The 18,509-nt window shown below is 33.6% G+C and overlaps 1 protein-coding gene across 1 annotated transcript; it reads right to left on the minus strand.

The window, feature by feature from the left end:
- Window positions 1–5: 5 nt before the first annotated feature.
- On the minus strand, window positions 6–17,139 carry LOC140786093 (uncharacterized). The gene is made up of 11 exons (XM_073134293.1): window positions 17,057–17,139; window positions 16,907–16,974; window positions 13,294–13,375; window positions 9,741–9,824; window positions 8,373–8,412; window positions 6,566–6,611; window positions 5,582–5,640; window positions 2,725–2,792; window positions 963–1,046; window positions 770–837; window positions 6–335 (listed from the first exon to the last, which is right to left on the minus strand). The coding sequence occupies exons 1-11, from the start codon at window positions 17,110–17,112 to the stop codon at window positions 256–258; spliced, it is 735 nt and encodes a 244-aa protein (XP_072990394.1). The 5' UTR covers window positions 17,113–17,139; the 3' UTR covers window positions 6–255.
- Window positions 17,140–18,509: the final 1,370 nt, after the last annotated feature.

Here is an 18,509-nt window from a genome sequence, read left to right on the forward strand (position 1 = left end):
ATGCGTTTCAAGAGACTAGCCATGAACACTTATCCATTCTTAACAGTGAACTCATGGAACAGCTAATATTGAACCACATATTTAACAAGTTAATCCATTCTCTACTCTTTGATGATGTGAAGTGTGAAGGCACATATCAATGAGTCATTCATTGATCGGTATTAGAGTGCCATTAGAAAATACAGTACAAATTTATCCCTCTATTCTAATTAATCCCTTGATCACGGAAACATTCCCTTGAGGAATTCCTCAAAGTTACGGAAACATTCCCTCAAGGAATTCCTCGAAGTTGTCGTCCTCCGCATTGCCATCACCTGCTGAAGTATCCTTCAGCCCTGCAACAGTTGCAAAATAGTCAGTTACAAATGGGCATATTTTAAACTGGTAATCCAATTGAAGCCACACCCTCTATATACTGTGATGTCATGCTCCCCGCCTACGAAAAAGATGAAAAAGAAAAAAGGCAAACGGGAAAGATGAGGGAACTGTCTTGGTTCGACAATTAGTTAATTACTCTTAGTTGCAATGTTTTCCTCCTCATCTATATTATAATCCTAAACGAGATCAGCTTTCCAAATTTGATGATTACAGGCTGGACTGAAAATTTAAAGCTCATGATGACCTATACAAAAAGAACCTCTACTAAGAAATATAGGACCTGATTCTAAAAAAAAAAGGTGTGATTATTCACTACTATTATGACAAAGTTTACAGTCTTGAGAGGTTCAGAGGCATCGTAAGAAACACACACAAGCAAATAAAAGCAGACCTTTTTTCCTTCTACCATTGCTCTTGCTCTGCTCCTCATCGGTGCTATCAAGGCATCCCTCTATGTCCCTAGACAAATAGACAAATAAAAGAGATAAAAGATTCAGATTACCAAAAAAAAAACATTGATATTATTAATTTATTATTATTAAGTATAGGTAAAGAAAGAAGTAAATTAGCAGGAGTTTTGATACCTCTTTCTCTTGTCATTTTTTTTATCCTTAACAATAGACTGCTCCTTTTCTTTCTCCCTTCTATAAACAAGTTTTTCTGCACATCTTTGATAAAGGAGTCCATCAAGCCAAATAATTAATCACAACATGTCAATACAAGTTATATGAAAATCTCTTACATCAGGAATGGAATGACGAAATTAATGAAGTATTTTAAGGAAATTAATCAACTTTCAATAAAACCACGCCAGCAGAAAAGAAAAGGACAATTTAAAAAATAATTTATTGGACATATTAATGGGCTCTGCTTGTTCTTGGCTTCTAGCATATGCACACACTGTCAGGTTCATCTCCCACCTAGCTTGCCACGCTGACAGCAGCTCTGTTCAGTTAAATATGATACATGTTGGGGTCATCGGACCTCTAGATTGGGGAGGTATAAAGATACTTGTTAATCCCCACCATATAATGCACAAAAAGGTGTGAGTTGATATTTGCTAACAGACAGATTTTACCCTTCACCAATAAGTTTCTCCTTGTCTTACATTCCCAGTGTCATCAAAATCTCTCTTTTCCTATGGAAAAAATTGCAACCAAAGGTTGCAGTTTTGATGGCAAGGGTCTTACTTTGGTGAATGCCTGCATTTGCAACTGCTACACAACAATAGTGAAAGTGAGAAATGTAGCCGCATGTTAATAACTTCATTACACATGGGCATTTACTGAGTGATAAGCTGATATTGATTCTTAATCGGAACTTTTCTACACATAGTAAGATGTGGAGAGCAGAAGCTGCCATACAACTGCTGCATCAATTGGATTCTAATTGCAACTGTGACACTCGTCCCTTAGATTTGATCCCCTTCAGAAATGATCACTCACATACCGTACTTAAATGGAACAATAATTATGAAAGATTCCGTGAGAGGTGCTATTTCAGAATTGTTTTCATTAATGATTAAGTTGGGTACTGCCAGATGGGGATACCTATGTTCATTCTGTTTAACTAAGACAAGACAGCCAGCCAGAAATAATATGAAACGTACCACAATAGTCAAAACCAGGCCTTACTCCAATTTCAGACATGCCTCAATAGAAAACTAGCCTTTTCCCCTGAAACTTCAAAAAGTGGTTCCTTCATGAGGTTCTACTACTCATATAGGTGAGCTTCTATCAACTAGATAAATTTCATCAACAGTTTTTGTATAAAGCATGACTATAGAGGTGTGCCAGTGCACAAGGTTTTGTACAAAGTATAACAGGTAACTTTTTCCCTATGTCTTGACCTGATTCAGGTCATATAATATTTTAGTGTCACTTTTTCCCATATGTCAAACTGATGTAGCAAATTTAAGAATATAAATTGCATGTGCATTGAACATAAGCACTGAAGAACACATTGCATACCTACTTCATTTGCCCACAGGAAAACTCAGCTTACTGATTAAAAATGGTGTGGATCTCCTCCCTAATGTTGTATCTAATAATCATTAAGAAAAAGAAAGTCTTCCTCTAGTTAAAAATCTCCAATAAAAATATGGCTTGAAACAACCATATCTTTAAGAGAAAAGATAACCTTAAAAACTATGGAAGAAATAGGTTCCCAGTAATCATCTATTAGAAATTCAATGCAACCAGTACTAGTAAAAAGAAATGCACATGCTATGTACTGAATATGTGCCCACATGAGTAACTATAGGCATAGTATAACATGATGTCATCAAACTGGCTTAAACTGCCTCGATATCGCAAACAACAATAGAAAAGTAGCGGACAAACTAACCTCTTACAAGCTACCAATTTCACGAGAGCCTGTTTTTGTTCTCCAGCTTCCACATATGAAAAGTTTACCTGAAATGGAAGCAAGCAATGTTGAAATCCACCACCAGTAATAGGTAGCCAATAGTAGCTGAAAATCAGAGATAAGAAGTTCAAACTTGAAAGCCATCAGGCCAACCACATGGAAAATATTTAGCTTAATCATAATATTCTGCATTGGCCTCTCTATTCTTTTGTTTAGTTTCTGCAAGTCTAGATTCACATAACTCAGTTCATAAGAAACATATGTATAAGAAACATGTCAAGCAACACACAGTGTCATCTGGTTGCATGCCAGCAGTGCAAGAGGGGCAGGCAGAAGTGGAGAGTGCCTGAAGAGAGGAGGCTCAGCAACTCAGCAATGCTGGAAATGTTTTATATATATATATAGAGAGAGAGAGAGAAAGAGAGAGAGAGAGAGATTAAGAGATTATTCTATAATGCACAATAAGGTGAGAAGGAAACAAGATGAAAAAAATAAGCCCCCGTTTATTTCAGGAATAACTTTTTTCTTGTTCCGAAATACAACTCCTTATTCTAGAATAATAACTAAACGTCATAATAACTTTATTTTAAAATATAAATACTATTCATCAAAATTACATTTTATACAACACTAACATATTTACTAATTTACCCTTAAAATCTATGTCATTAATCTACTTGATATCAAATCAAATAACATTCATGGTAATTTCATTAAAAAACATCTTTTTCTCATCTTTTCCTTCACTTTATATCACATTAAAAGTATTTATTGCACTCTTATTTCATAATACAAGTGAATATAAAAATAGGTATTCCTAGAATAAATACTTCATTTTGGAAATAAAAAAGAGGATTTTTCGTGATGTATGTGTCAAAAGGATTTTTCGTATCAACAAGCTGGAAATATGAAATGTGTTGCCCGCTAGAAGTACCAACCTGAATTGCAATTTTTATCTTAAGAAATTGATATATGAACAGTAATTAAGTGATGATAGATATTTATTTTTCAAAAGGAAATATCTTCTTTTGTTTGTTTCAACATAAAAGTACCGAACCGTAAAACCAAAGTCATGTGCATTGTGTATTATGATAACTATTCAAAACCTATTATCCTAATCAAGGTTCAAAAAATCGAGATCGAGATCAGCCTTTCGAAAAACAATACGTATCGGCCGGATCGATCGTCTGAATCGATCGGACTTTTTAATTACGTAAAATTCTAAATATTATTTAAAAATATAGGAAAACTTCTAAAAATTTACCAAAAATAAGAAAATAAAGAAATAAAAACTATGGTGCAATGAAAATTGAAAGTTGATGAGTGAAAAAAAATTAAATAAAAAAAAACCATGGTGAAGTGAAAAAGAGAAGAAGATGATGAAGAAAAGAGAATAAAAAGAGAGAGAAAGCAGAAGAAATAAAAAAAATTTGAGAGAAATAAAGAAATGAATTAAAAAAATTTATACCAGAGTTCGCCAAAGTTAGATATGTGTCGCCGGAGTTTGTCGGAGCTAGATCTCTCCGCAAGAGAAACAATATTATATGATAAGGAGAGAAAAAGAGAGAATGAGTGAGAGTGAAAGAGAGAAAGAGAGAGTGAGAAGAAAGAGAGAAAGAGAAAGAGAGTTCGAATCAAACCTAGATTGGAATCGGCCGATCCGACGAACCATGATTCTAATCTTTTTTGTAAACTTACACTATAGGGATTCTTCCCAAGTTTCCCAGCTACTTCCAAAATTTCTAGCCAAAGCTGATGAAACAGGGAAAGTAACGACAATCTACTCTTTGTAATATAACTATGATTCTCCAACATAGATTATTTTTCTAGATCATTCGAACTTAGGATGAATTTTGATATCTCATCCAAAGATGGTCGTGATGGTGGCATGGCACCTGGCACAAGGTGTGCCAGTGACACACTCGCATGTCGAGTTATGTTGATCTCCGCGTCGATGTAGAGCTTTGTTTCTTTTTCTTTTATTTCCATCAATCATCATCAAATGAAATCTTCTATCCTCCTCGTTATTTTACGTTTAACTAGATATTACTTTTAATTATTTAACTATTATCAATTAATATTATGTATTGAATGTTATTATGTGTCCAATTATATTATCGAGTATACAATTATATTATGGAGTGTTCAATCATTAATATTAGTTTTAATAAATGTATTCAATCATATTATATGTTGAATTATATTTATATTTGATAGTTGCTTTATCTTTAATAATATAGGTGACTTACAAAAATAATCTAAAGAGAAAACATTATAACGTATGTTTTAATACATATATTTAAATCAAATATTAACATGTCGAAGATTCAAAAACATCTCTAAATGTCTTAAATTTCTAATTAAAAATATGTTAAATGCGTATTAGCGACACGCAGGGGTGTGCCGGTCCTTATAACCATCGTTGATTTCATCTACTACAAAATAAATAGATAAAATGAAAGATTCACGCATTGGTGAACTATTTTGCGTCTAAGATAATTGTTCAAGATTGTTGCACTGGTTCACATGCATGGCATGTAAACAGAAATAGTCAAATTTAATTGCCTAGTATGAAAATACCAGTATCAAAATTTTGATTATTAAGAAGAGATTCATATATCCTGATATAGATGAACATGAGAATTTTACAAGCAACCAGAATTACTACATTCACCATAATGTAAGATAAGTGTAGGTCAGCAATTTATGATGACCGCCGCGCATCGAATAAACACTGAAAACTGTAGCTAGTTCTGCAATGAACCCAGATATACTAGCACCAGTAAAGGAAATGCTGCAGTGAGAAAAGGTAAACAAAGTAGAGTCAAAAACATGCCTCATAACTTCCTAAGCCATCTTTCTCGTCGCATTTCTTGTTGCCACAGACAAATTGGCCTATTATATTGACAATAATATAGCTTGTCAATATTTAATATAGAATTCTGAAAATTTGAAGATAACATTGAGTGACAATGAACTGTGACAAAATAAGCATCACTGCCTAGTATTAGGACAATCCATTCTCAATATAAGCCAAATAAATAAATAAATGGAGAATACAATATCTTAATAGGTTGAGGACAGGCTGTCATAAAATATGGACTACATAACACATCACTGATAAGCACAGCATGTCACAGCGTCTTACTGGTAGGTGATCAACACGAGAATACACAAAATTTCATATCAAACAATGCTTTTGGCCACTACCACCCCTTCATAGTTGATTTCCACCTATGTTATCGTCCATCATCATCCTCTAACATCCCCATCCATCCGCCCACTTCCCATCACAGAAAAATAGATTAGGTGTTCTTTTTACCTTCTGATCAATGGAGACAGGCAAGAGAAGAGAGCATTACTAATATAACTTCCAACCCGTACCCGCAAATATCAAAAATGTAAACCTAAACCTATCTTCTCTAGAACACATCTTACTAATTGGCCACTCCCTCGTCCCTCTCACTCCTATGTAATTGCCAAAGATCCCCCTCTGCCCCAACTTCGGTGCCTCCCATCTCTCATCTTCTCCCTCCCTTGCACTCTTTTCCTACCTCGTCAAAATGACATTTGCACAATTACAATACAAGCCTTGCCACCTGGCATGTCTCATATTCTCATGTCGCTGCCACAACCTGTGCCAGTGGATTGTAAATCCCTTCTATTAGTACATGTTGTTCCACAAGTAAAAGAACATATCCATAAGGCCTTGGCACTACAATTTGAACATATTTATATCCTGTCAAAACACATCACACACTTTTGCAGCACATAGTGATGTAAGTTGTTAAAAGGTTACAGTGTGTATTTACTGGATTACCTTTGCCAGATACGACTTCCTTTTCTGTTCTCCATCTTAGGCCAATCTGTGCAGAAGAAATTTCCTCAGAAACAAATAACTCTATTGACATTATTAGGGCAAAAAAGCGGCAAAAAATTAATGCATGAAATATAACACGAAATCAAAAATATATCATATTAAATTTGCATTATGCTGACTCAAGACTGAGGATTAGTAAGCTGCTAATGAAGTTATAGTGTTATACTCAAATGACATGTAAAGGATAGTGTGCAAATCCAATATCACTAGTAAAACAAACCAACATAGTGACAATCATGAAGAAACTCATGCACAGGTACTCAACCATATCATAGTAGATCTAAATTGTCGCATTGGCACCCCTAGACCAACTTCTGCCTGAGCCCTGAAATATTGTGCCACAACTAGAAAACAATGTGGCAAATCAACTTGATTTAGCATTCAGTAATGTTCTATTGCACAAGACTAGCCTTCAGACCATTTTTGTCTTTCCATTATTAATTTGAGAGGCTCTTATTTCATTAAGTATGTACTAGTTTAGTTTGTGCGACTAGTTATGATTATGAATTCTTAAGCAAGCTAGAACCATAAAGCATGACATGTCTCCTAATTATCTGGGATTTTAAAATGTGGAAGACTGATCATGCTCCTCCCATTGCATCAATGACTCAAGGACTCCAGGACTGCATCCTGAAACTGTGGTGCATCCATCTACCTTCCTTTTTTTCACCCGCCACCGGTACACTGACTCTTCCACCATAAAGCAATTATCACCACCATCTCCTGATTCATGGCCACCACCAACACTGCATTGTTATCCCTTGGCACTCTTCTTTTCTACCTCTCTCCCACCCTCACACTCTCTTCCATTGGCACCATTATCATTGGCATACAGTCACTACAGAACTCTGTGAGGAGGTCAAAAGAAAAGAGTACATTTTACAAAGGAAATGAAAAAAAGAAAGTATATATGGAGGAAACAGGAAGACAGACACCGTGATAAGATGATCATATAGTGGCTGCTTTTGCAGTCTAGGGAAGAATTTGCTTATTTTTAATGTCAAGAAAATGTCAAAGGGCTTTTCTTGAAAATGGTAATTTTCTCTCTTTGTTTTCTTCTTTTTCTTTTTATTTAAACAAAGGCATGTCAAGAAAATGCCATTCATTAGTTTAAAATTTTGAATTTGATAATTTAATTATAAGGTATTGACTATTTAAAGTATAAACCTAGACCAATAAATTTATAGTTTAGAATAAATTTTTAGAAGGAACTTCTGGTTATTTGTGTCCAACTGTCCATATCAAAACACTGACCATGCATAATGGATATACTTAATCATCAGATGTCAATTTACAGAAAATAGTAGAAAAATATTAAAAGCAATTAGATAAATTAGATTAATTAGATTAATTAGAACCATGATAATCTAGTTTTTCCACAAGGCCATCTAAGTGTGCAAGGAATAGATTAAGCCCGTCAACATAAAACACTATCATAAAACAAACATGACATATTTTACCAATATAAAATCAAGTATAGTACTGTCAAATTGCAGATAATAAATTAAAGCTAGGGAGGGAAGGTATAGTAATGCTATGAATAACCTAGCATATAGTGTATATAAGCAGACTCATTATACAGCAACGAGAAGAGGTAAGACCAGAAAAAAGAAAAGGATAGGAAGAGAACTAAGGAATAAAGAAAGTTTTTTATCTTCTTATAAGAAGGAAACATCATCAGTAAACACATACTCTATGAAAGTTATAGATTCTTAATATACCTCATGCCTAGCTAGTTAAAAAATACCTTGCCTTTTTTGTACTGTGACATATCTGCAATGCAATATCTATCAGACGTTAAGGCTTCTAAGATACATATATCACAATTTTCAAATAAGAGTCCCATGTAAGATTATAGAAAGTATAACTTAGTAGGCATAAATTGTGAACATATGGCATTCATTAATAAAATGAAGCTGGTAAAGTAAATATCACCAAAATTAAAATAGTTCTGTTATACAATAATACAAATGGATAAACAATTAGCAGTCCATTTTTTCTAAAAGTTTGCTTATTTACTTTCACGCACAAGCAGTCCATAAAGAATAAACTAGCTTTAGTAGCCATTTGAAACAAAAGATATATCTATCAAATAACTGAGTTTAATAAGACTCCTTATTCCACAATGTATCAGATTTCATAAGACCGTAAGCAGCGAAAATTTCCATGAGCATTCCAATAACCAACTCAAGTTTCATGTAATTAACATTACCACTATAAAAGTACATATATTTGGAAACTTAGTAGTCCGAGGACCACAAAGTTATGAGCAATACTTATAATATGCAGGGACATATCATATTCTCCAACTTATTTCCTAGCTTTAACAAAGATTTATGTTTCAGAAATTGCTTAAAGGTGATGCAGTATTGAAGTTATAGTTCAGCTAGATATAAGTTGGAGACTTCACTAAAGGGTTTATACTGGATGATGCTGATTATCATTATTTCTCTTGGTTTTTTAGAGCTGAAGTGACAAATAACAGGTTGGGAAGCACAAAGGTTGAACTAACACAGTTGCACATAATACCACCAAAAAGTTGATGAAGCACAATGTTGTTATTGAGAAAAAGAGCTGCAAGTGCAGCACAAAAGTATAAAACAAGTCAGCTGAAAACATAACTACACAAAGTTGATGAGACACACTCTTTTTATTGAGGAAAACAGCTTCAACTTCAATTATCTGCCATTTGAAGTAAATTGAACAGCGGAGATAGGTTCTCTACCTACAGTTTAACATGGGCTTCTTAAAACATACAGCGTTGGCATCTTCACACAATCCAGGTTAGGATTGCCACAGCTAATTGATTCTTTGTGTTGAGCAGTATAGAATTTGTGTTGAGCAGCATAGACTGTGCCACCAAGGTGGTGGAATAGTACAATAACACTGGCACAACCTCAGTTATATGAGCAAGCCGGGTCTTGCCGCAAATAGTGTGTCAGCATTGTACCAGACCTGTGCCGGAGGCACATAATATATTGGTGCGCCAGCAGCACATAAAACTCTGCTCCAGCTCTATCAAACAGAACCCAAGCAGAGTTGAAAAGCTCAAAGATATCATATTGAAGTTTTCCAAACAAAAAGTTATGCTACCGTAAGACTTCAAAAAGGATACTCTTTAAAAAGCTTGTCATAATAACGTTTGACGAGCCTTTTCTCCCAAGTAGAGTCCACGTCATCTTCTTCAGATAGAATAAACCTTTATACGGAACAAAAAATAAAAAAATAAAAAACTGTCAGTATCTAATATTTATTAGAGATGTCCAAAGCAATCTGGAGAACAAGAAAAATATCAGTTGGAATTAAGGAAAAGCATAACTGCAGAAATCTTAACTACCTTCATGTTCAGACTGGATTATACTACTAAATATTCCTCAATACATGTAAATAATTGTATTTAGGTGGCAATTAAAGATCTTCTTTTGATGTTTTAGTTGAAAAGACACAATTGAAATCTCAAAAGTGAGAACATGCATATGACAAGAAAAGACCTTAGAATAATATATACAAATTAGAGGATCCATTTCATAAAGAACTAATAATGAAGGGAATAAAGCAACCAAATAAGGTACAACTACAAATAGTCAATTAAAACCCTTTTAGCTTTACCCTATTCTTTTTTCTTTCATTCTTTCATACAAAATTTTCATCTTTTTTTTTGTCTAGCTCTTGCTTACTGCTCCTTGATGCTCCTTCTATTTTTCCTTAAAGGAACGACCGCCTAGTTTGTCAGGAGGTCCATATAGGCATCTAGATCCCACACATGCATTTGGAATATTAGCCTAAACAATATTGAAATGTAAAACCATTTAAGAAAATGAACCAAAAGTATAAAGTAGCATATCCACATAATTATGGATGTGAATTATAATCTCTATGCATTACATCGTAAACTTTCCTGAAAAGTATCCGCTAGTTATAGGTCATGACATACAAATATACAACTAAGGTGAGAATTCACTAAGAAAATGAGTATGTACTTCTACTTTCTACAGTAGTACAATATATTTGTAAATGAAGCTTTATAAAACTTATAGATTTCACAACACAATGGAAAGTACAAAAAAAAATTGTATAGTGTTCAAATACTTATTAAATATACTATGACTTATAAGCCATAGCATGCAATCAATTACAAATTAAGGGTGCTTTCGTTCATCATATTATTCAGATTAATGTGATATATCATATGATTGGGCTATTTGCAACAAAAAAAAATTAATAATTACAAGATTGGGCTCTTGAAACTGAATGTATTTATTTTTCTATACTAATACACATCTTTTTATAAGAAAATACATACAATTTACACAAAAGATGCGCATAAGGGCCCATTTTTGCTATTTTAGAAACTAAAAGGCTTTTTTGTGCAAATGACCCCATATGATTGTGATGCTACTTATATCTACATTCGCATTTATAGTTATCTAGACCAGCCAATATACAATAGTCCATATTGTGCAATTAATTGTGTTTTACATGTGTAAAAGGGTGTTGAAGAAAAAATCACTATGTTGGGGTGTGGAACCGTAGGAGCACGAGGGCATGTAATAAGTTTAACACCTTTTTGAACCTTATTGTTGCCCATTGGAGCAAGAAGAAAGGACATCTTTACTAGCCTTCACTAATGTAACCTATGACAAACTTATCTTAGAGATTCTCTCAAATAGAAAAGTTTGATTAAAACAGCTCTCCTAGCTAAAACAATCAGATAATTGGGAAGTAACCAAGATGAAAATTAATACCCAGTCAAAACTCTCAGATCAAACATAACAAAATAACTCTATAGAGATGTCAAAACATAACATAAAGGCAGTGACTACTTACTAGCTCTTCATTCAACCAGTGTTTTAAAATATGAGGCTGGCACCTAGTGGGGTGCTCATGTGAGCACCTCAATTAGGAGGGAGGCAGCCTATTTAAACAGCCCTAATTAAGACGGGTGATTAGGCGAGCATTTTGCAATTAAGTATAGGGTAGAACAACTTTTATGTGGCCATATGGATCTGGATTTTAAAATATCCAACTGCAATAAATTTAAAAATAATGAACTAATCCCAATTGAACATGTATTGGTTTCTCCACTTCCACGTAACAACATGCTATATTAGTCTATATCCAACAAGAATTCGCAAGGAAAGTTTCAAGAAAGATCCCATAGCATCAATGAATACATAGAATATTGTTGCATGGCTTTCTGAATTAAAAATAAATGAAAGAGCAAATATTCCTTAGCTTTGGGGTTAATATTCCTCAGTATGACTGAAGATGCCTCAGGTGCAATGGAAGTCATAGCTTCAAGGACAAAATTTAGAATTGCATCATAAGGTGTTTCTAGTTCTAGAAGTTTGGATGACAATGATGAAGCACATCTAAGCTCTGAGAATGACTAAGATGAGAAAGTTAAAGCAAATCTAGAATAACATGATAGTTATGATGATGAGATAAGATCCAATGAAGAGCTTCATATTGATCAAGCTAAAGCTTCATGCTCAGAGTGATAATTGATCAGTCTTTTTTTTTCGTTATTCAAAAATATGACTATTATGATTTTGTATCGTTTGGTTCTTGATCTTAGTTTTCTATTTTGAGACAAAATGTTATGGATATATTGTTAGCACTCAATTTTTATTCTAGGATGAGAAAATATAGTTTTCTATGGAAATAATGTACATCTTGATAATTTCTTATATATAACCGCATTAGTTCAAGATGCTTGCGTGGACTCTAGCCTAGCGCCTAGGCGCTGCACGAGCCATTGGTCATCCATCTGCCGCCTAGAGTCTTTTAAAACATTGTTCTACTATAAATTACACCAATCTCTATTTTTCTCACATAATCAACCCTTGGCTCCAAGACTTTTCAGCATTACTAGCTTTCTAAGTAGTTTGCCCCTCTAAAACTTACTAGAGTTCACATCCATGAAATTTACCTCTCTCCATGATAAAAGGAGTTGCTTCTTCTTCGTGCATTCTACCATAATGAACACTAAGTTTTCTTGATATTACAACTTGATAACTCGAAGTACTAATTAATTACAAAATCTTCAAAGACATGGTGTTAATTGGAAAATATTGGAAACTTAAGGTGTGATTTGAAATGCCCTAGTTAGTAAAGGTCTTAACTTATATTTGTTAAAATGTAACATGAGTGATATCTATGAATGAAGGGGTATAATTGTAAACATATCCATTTACTTTTGTTTTGAGGTTCAGAATTCTCTTGTTCATTTTCTCAACCAAGCAATAGAAAGTAAAAGGCTCACAATTTCAATCTCATACTCTCTATCTCACCAAACATTAAGAAGTGATAGGTTTTTGTTAAGAAGTAAGTTCCCCATAAATTTCCACTTTCCAAGATCGCTTCATTTCCCTCAATTTTTGTCAAGCAAACATGCCTTTGAGGAAGTAGAAATTTTAGGCTCTATCAACCCAAGTAAACTTCCTACAAATATTACCATTTGCAACTTGCAAGTCAAGAGTTTAACAAAGTACTTCTAAGGAATTGCTATTTGTGACTCCAAAATATAGATAACCACATAAAATAAAATGCTAAAAGTGTAACTTTAATTCAATAGGCCATTAGGCACCATCATATAGTACGGCAATTATAGGTTTCTCTAATCCTAATTGGGCAGAACCAAATAAGATGACAGCAATGCATTGTACCTATAGCCTTCTCTAAGTACGTCCCGATCAGTTCTTACTGGCAAAGCACCATTCATGTTCTCTTCTCGCCCATAAAATTGAGCTGCGAGTCACACACTATCTTATTGAGAACAGACAATAATAACCTCTACAGTAGAAATTATTCTCAGATTTATAAAAAATTTGATGAAAGAAATGATTTAGTCAAACTATGTTAATAACTACCAAAAGCAACAGAAGGACTGCATTGGTAAACAAATGCATAAAGCACATGGCAAAGATAACTTGGACATATCAATATGAAAAAGGCATTTGCTGCTTCAGAGTGATGTTGCACACATGTATAGTGACATATATTCATATTCATGCATCACAAACACCCGTTAGAAACTCACTGTTAAATCTTACTTGGAGTTAAAATCTAAAAGTAATAACAAGCAAAAGATTTACAATTTCAACGATCAATACAGTTGGATGTGATCCACAACACTGCAAGGCTTCGTGTAACAAAATGCCTTTTAGTTTAAAAACTTTTAGGTACATAGGACTAAATGAACAAAAAAGCATGGTGCTAACCAAAACAATAACATGTTCCACTAAGCCCCTGTTTACTTCAGAATTTTTTTTTATTCCAAAATATAACTCTTTATTCTAGAATAACAGCTAAATATTATAATAACCTCATTTTATAATACAAATAATATTCATCAAAATTATATTTTATACCACACACTAACCTAATTCCTATTTTACCCTTAAAATCTATCATATCAATCTACTGTATATCAAATCAAAGAGCATTCATATTAATTTCATAAAAAAACAAAAATATTTTAAAAATAACAAAGAGTAATACATATTTTAAAATTGACCTTATTCCTAAAGTAAATGAAACCTTATGCTATGCTTTGAAAGCATCCAAATTTATGATCTAATAGATTTTATATGTTAAATGAGGACAATTTATGCCTTATTTGGCTAATGAACATTGAGCAATCAAACCCTATATACAAACATATATGTAGATCTTACAGAATCTTCTGGCATCTATTTGTCCCCATCCATAAAATAATACTATTTTCTCTTACTGTTCCACCAAAATTAACTATCGTAAATGAAATACAGAGTTTATGAGATAACAATAGTTCAAGAATCAAGGAATATAGACAAATAATCCCATCAAAACATAGGTCAAATGTATAGACGAATGTAGCCCCCAATCTCTTTCTATGGCAGCGGGGACTGTTCATCATCTACTTGCTATTGGACTCCAAGATATAGCACATAAATAACTAATTATATGCATACTTCCTCAGTGTCCATTTCTCTCTTACTATAGACCAAGTCATATCCATCCATTTTTTTTTTAAAAAATCATGTCCTTCCAGCCCTTGATTTGGCTTGCAAAACATGTAAATAGGATGAATTTAAGTTGAAGAAAGTCAAAATATACCGATTCCAAACTACGATAAGTAGCATCAGGAATTTAGGTCAACGTCATGTATGCTTGATCTAGATATCAAGACTCACAAGTGGTTAAGTATTGAGCATCACATATGAGGGTTTATCCAACATCATAAAAAGTGAAAAAAGTGAAAGGTTTTATATAGATTCTTGGGCCCTCATTAAATAACCTAAGCTTTTGGGTTGAGTTGGGTTTCATGGTTTTATTAAACTCTGTTTCACTTGAATTAGAACTCTCTTGTGTCTCAACAATTGGTATAGGGACCGATGGTTCAACAATCTTGGACTAACTTAACACAGTTTGGTGAGAACAAATTGGTAGCTCTTGTGGTCATACCGTCTCTTGTGGAGGAGTAATGGTAAGTGGTAACACGATGTGATATGACTAGTGGATAAAAGCCCTAAGATTGGGCTTAACAATGCAGGATTAACGTGCAAGCTCAGTTACACTTGATGGAGCAAGGGTTCTAGGTTAGGACAAGGGGGCTGAGTTGATGCACGAGCTCAGAAGAGTGAGCTTGCGATGACTCATGAAAAGTTAACTGCATGGAAGAGCTGAACTCTTGAGACCAATAAAGGTGATCAGAAGAGAAATTGGGCACAAAGCTTGGTTGAGAGCATTAGATTGGAATCAAGTGGGAGCAATTGTTGTTAAGTTCACAAGTGAAGAGGCATATTGTTAGGTATCGCATGTGAGGATTTAGTCTCACATTGAAAATAGAAGAAAACGTGAAAATATTTATAACTTTATATAAACCTTTGGGTCCTCATTTAACAGCTTAAGCTTCTGTGTTGAATTGGTTTTAAGGTTTGTATTTAACTACATCACACTTGGATTAGGACTCTAAGGCAAAGCTTGTGACAGGCGTAGGAAAGGACGTGGACCAGCGGGGGAGACGACCCATCTAAGACTAGGGGGGAGATCCTATTTCATATGTATACCTTGTGATATTTTAATCACCCGAAACAAGCCACGGACAAAGAATAAAGGAACTCACTCTCTAAAGGTCTAACCACAGCTGTCTCCTTTCAACTGCACTGATTGAAGCATAGACAAGAGTGAATGTGAAAGTTTTATTCAACTGGAGACTACTGCACAAACAAGTAACCCATTCTACCCGATTTTTACAATACCGATATGTCGATAGGAATTCCGACTGCACTTTAAGCCTGCTGCAGCCTGATTGCTTGCCATATTCATTCTCCTCACCAGACAGATAGTGGCTGAACGTGCCATAAGGAAGTTCACACTACAGGACTGAAACCGACATGTCTCTCCAACATTAATTCAATTAGAAATCATGGCAGGTCAATGAGAGGGGACAATTCTCTCATGTGACAAGTGAACAGTTTATAACAGAACCATATAGTCTGATTAAACAGAAATGCTATATCTAACTAAAAATTGAGGTTCTCAAGAGCAGCATGTAATAAGGAAAAGCCAAACTCTACAAGTAAGTCCGGTAATCTAGATTAAAAGTAAAACTCTAAAGCAGATAGACTGAATTTGCTAACTCAATTACCAATAGTGCAAAAGAAAAATCCACATAGCAATCTTCTAGTAAAATAGTGTATTCATCCGTGACCTATGAAGTTCATGAGATTAAGCTAGTTCTATATTTACGTATTTGGGTAACTGGTGCAAGCGAGAACACTATAATCAAATGTGCAGATACCTCTAAACCTATCTCCCTTCATTGGAAAAAGGTTCCCTTTCTGAAATCGTGCATACAGAAGATGAACAGCTAACGATGTGAATGCCTTGGCAATATTCAGATTCTTATCATAGATATTTCATAGTAGCCCATATGTTTGCAATAATATATGGCTTCCCCAACTTGCAAACAAGAACTAAACAGTTCACCAAAAAGGGAAAAAAAATTAGAGCAGCATAAGAATATGTCGACCCTCTGAAATCCTAACTTCACTACTTATCAAAAGAACTTGGTCGTTTTGAGCAATACTTTTGTGACACTTTAAAGCCAATATCTATAATAAACCAACAGCAAAGAATCCAAAGGAAATATCTACTTTAAAGCATAAATTAAAAACTCTCACTTTCAAGAGGAAACCCATTTCAGATTCCTGCCAAAATTGCTCCTGTTAATACGCTTAATTGCCTACTTAAATAGTAACAAGAAGAATAAAGAACAAAATAAAAAATACGTACCATAATCTTTCATGAACTTCTTGTGCCGCTCGTACGCATTGAGCCCTCTGATGTGAAATTGGTACTGCCTGCAACCCACCGACTCCAATTTTTCAAAAATTCCTCATAATCGACGAAAAGACCTACTAAATCGAAGGGATAATAACTTACTGCTTCTTCTCCTCTCTATCGAATATCGAGGATTTCAGCGACCCGAGCGACGCCATAAATTTTTCCTCTTCCCCCAAATTTTGGATAGAGAAGCTATTAGGGATTTGGGTTCTTATTATATTTGTTGGATTCATGTTTCGGATCTGGATTTCGGATCCTATAGTGGATATATCCAATTAGTGGAGTTCCCATAGTTTAGTTTAATAACCACCTGTCTGGAATATTCCCTTTATATTACTTTAAAATTTAATCATAAAAGCATCTTTGAAACACTCCAAGAACTTTAATGATAATTATCATGTTTTAAGAATACAATAGCAATAAATAAAAAATTTAAAAGTTTTAATTATGTAAATGAAAATCTTACCATCTTAATTTTCTCTTTTGCTTTCTAAATTTGGCGTACTGTAATTAATTTTTCATGCAAATATAGGTAGTAATAGTAAGGTCTATTTTTGTTACTAATATCATTAGTAATATATTATATAAAAAAATGTTATATAAGTGAATGAATTACACATAAAATGAGCATATGTCAAAAGTAATATGAGTTTTAATCCATATTTGCTAATATGGTTATAAAGTAATATATATATATATATATATATATATATATATATATATATATATATATATATATATATCTTGCAATTAATCTGTATATTACCTGTAGTTTATCTAGCTGGCTACCAAACAAATTTGAGTAGATCTTAGTATCCAGTAAAAGGGTATAAGTTTTGTAATTGATCATGGATAAGAAGTGTATAAAGAAAATCTTATCCAATATTAATCTAATAATTATTCAAGGTCATAATAAATTAATTAAATATGTAAATAGAAATCACTGAAATATGCAAACTCCTAGAGATTTTCTAAGATATTCAAATCTTTCGACTAGAGGTTTGATAAAAATATTATTGAGTTGTAACTTTGTTTGAATGTATTCTAAAGTAGTAACTTTCTCCTCTACCAATTTGTAAATAAAATAATGCTTAATGATGGGTCTCTAAGTTGAGGTTTATGTATTGATTTGCATAGGAAAAGCCTCCAAGAATTAATTACAATCTACTCATAATTTTCTTTATTGCATGAACTATCTTGGAAATATTATTTATTTCTACTGTTTGAAAGAAAAAAAAAAACCATATGTCGCACTTTATTTATATATATAACAGCTTAAAATTCAACTAAGACCTATCATTTGAGTCCAATTCTTTTTATACGTGTGAAGTATATTTCCATAGACTTAATTCTTTTCTCTTAAGCATCCTTACAAGTACTTCAGAGTCAACTTCCGAAGGCTTATAAGCACAACTCAGGCTTCACTTAAAATATAGCACCCCAAGAAGTAAGGATAAAGATGCATATATCTCATATTCTAAAATTCTATATAACCAATAACCTCGTGAACTGGGACACCTTCTTAGGGTTATTAGGCATACATCATCCAACT

The sequence above is a fragment of the Typha latifolia genome, chromosome 4, assembly GCF_019914945.1.
Source record: "Typha latifolia isolate L0001 chromosome 4, TyphaL0001v2, whole genome shotgun sequence".
NCBI lineage: Eukaryota > Viridiplantae > Streptophyta > Magnoliopsida > Poales > Typhaceae > Typha > Typha latifolia.

What these genes read in the sequence shown, in the direction of transcription:
- LOC140786093 (XM_073134293.1), bottom strand. Translation starts at nt 17,112, where the DNA reads ATGGCGTCGCTCGGGTCGCTGAAATCCTCGATATTCGATAGAGAGGAG. An exon ending in TATGACAAGCTTTTTAAAGA is followed by an intron (nt 8,413 to 9,740) that starts GTATCCTTTTTG and finishes AACGTCTGATAG; the next exon opens with ATATTGCATTGCAGATATGT. An exon ending in ATGGCTTAGGAAGTTATGAG is followed by an intron (nt 2,793 to 5,581) that starts GCATGTTTTTGA and finishes CTTCCATTTCAG; the next exon opens with GTAAACTTTTCATATGTGGA.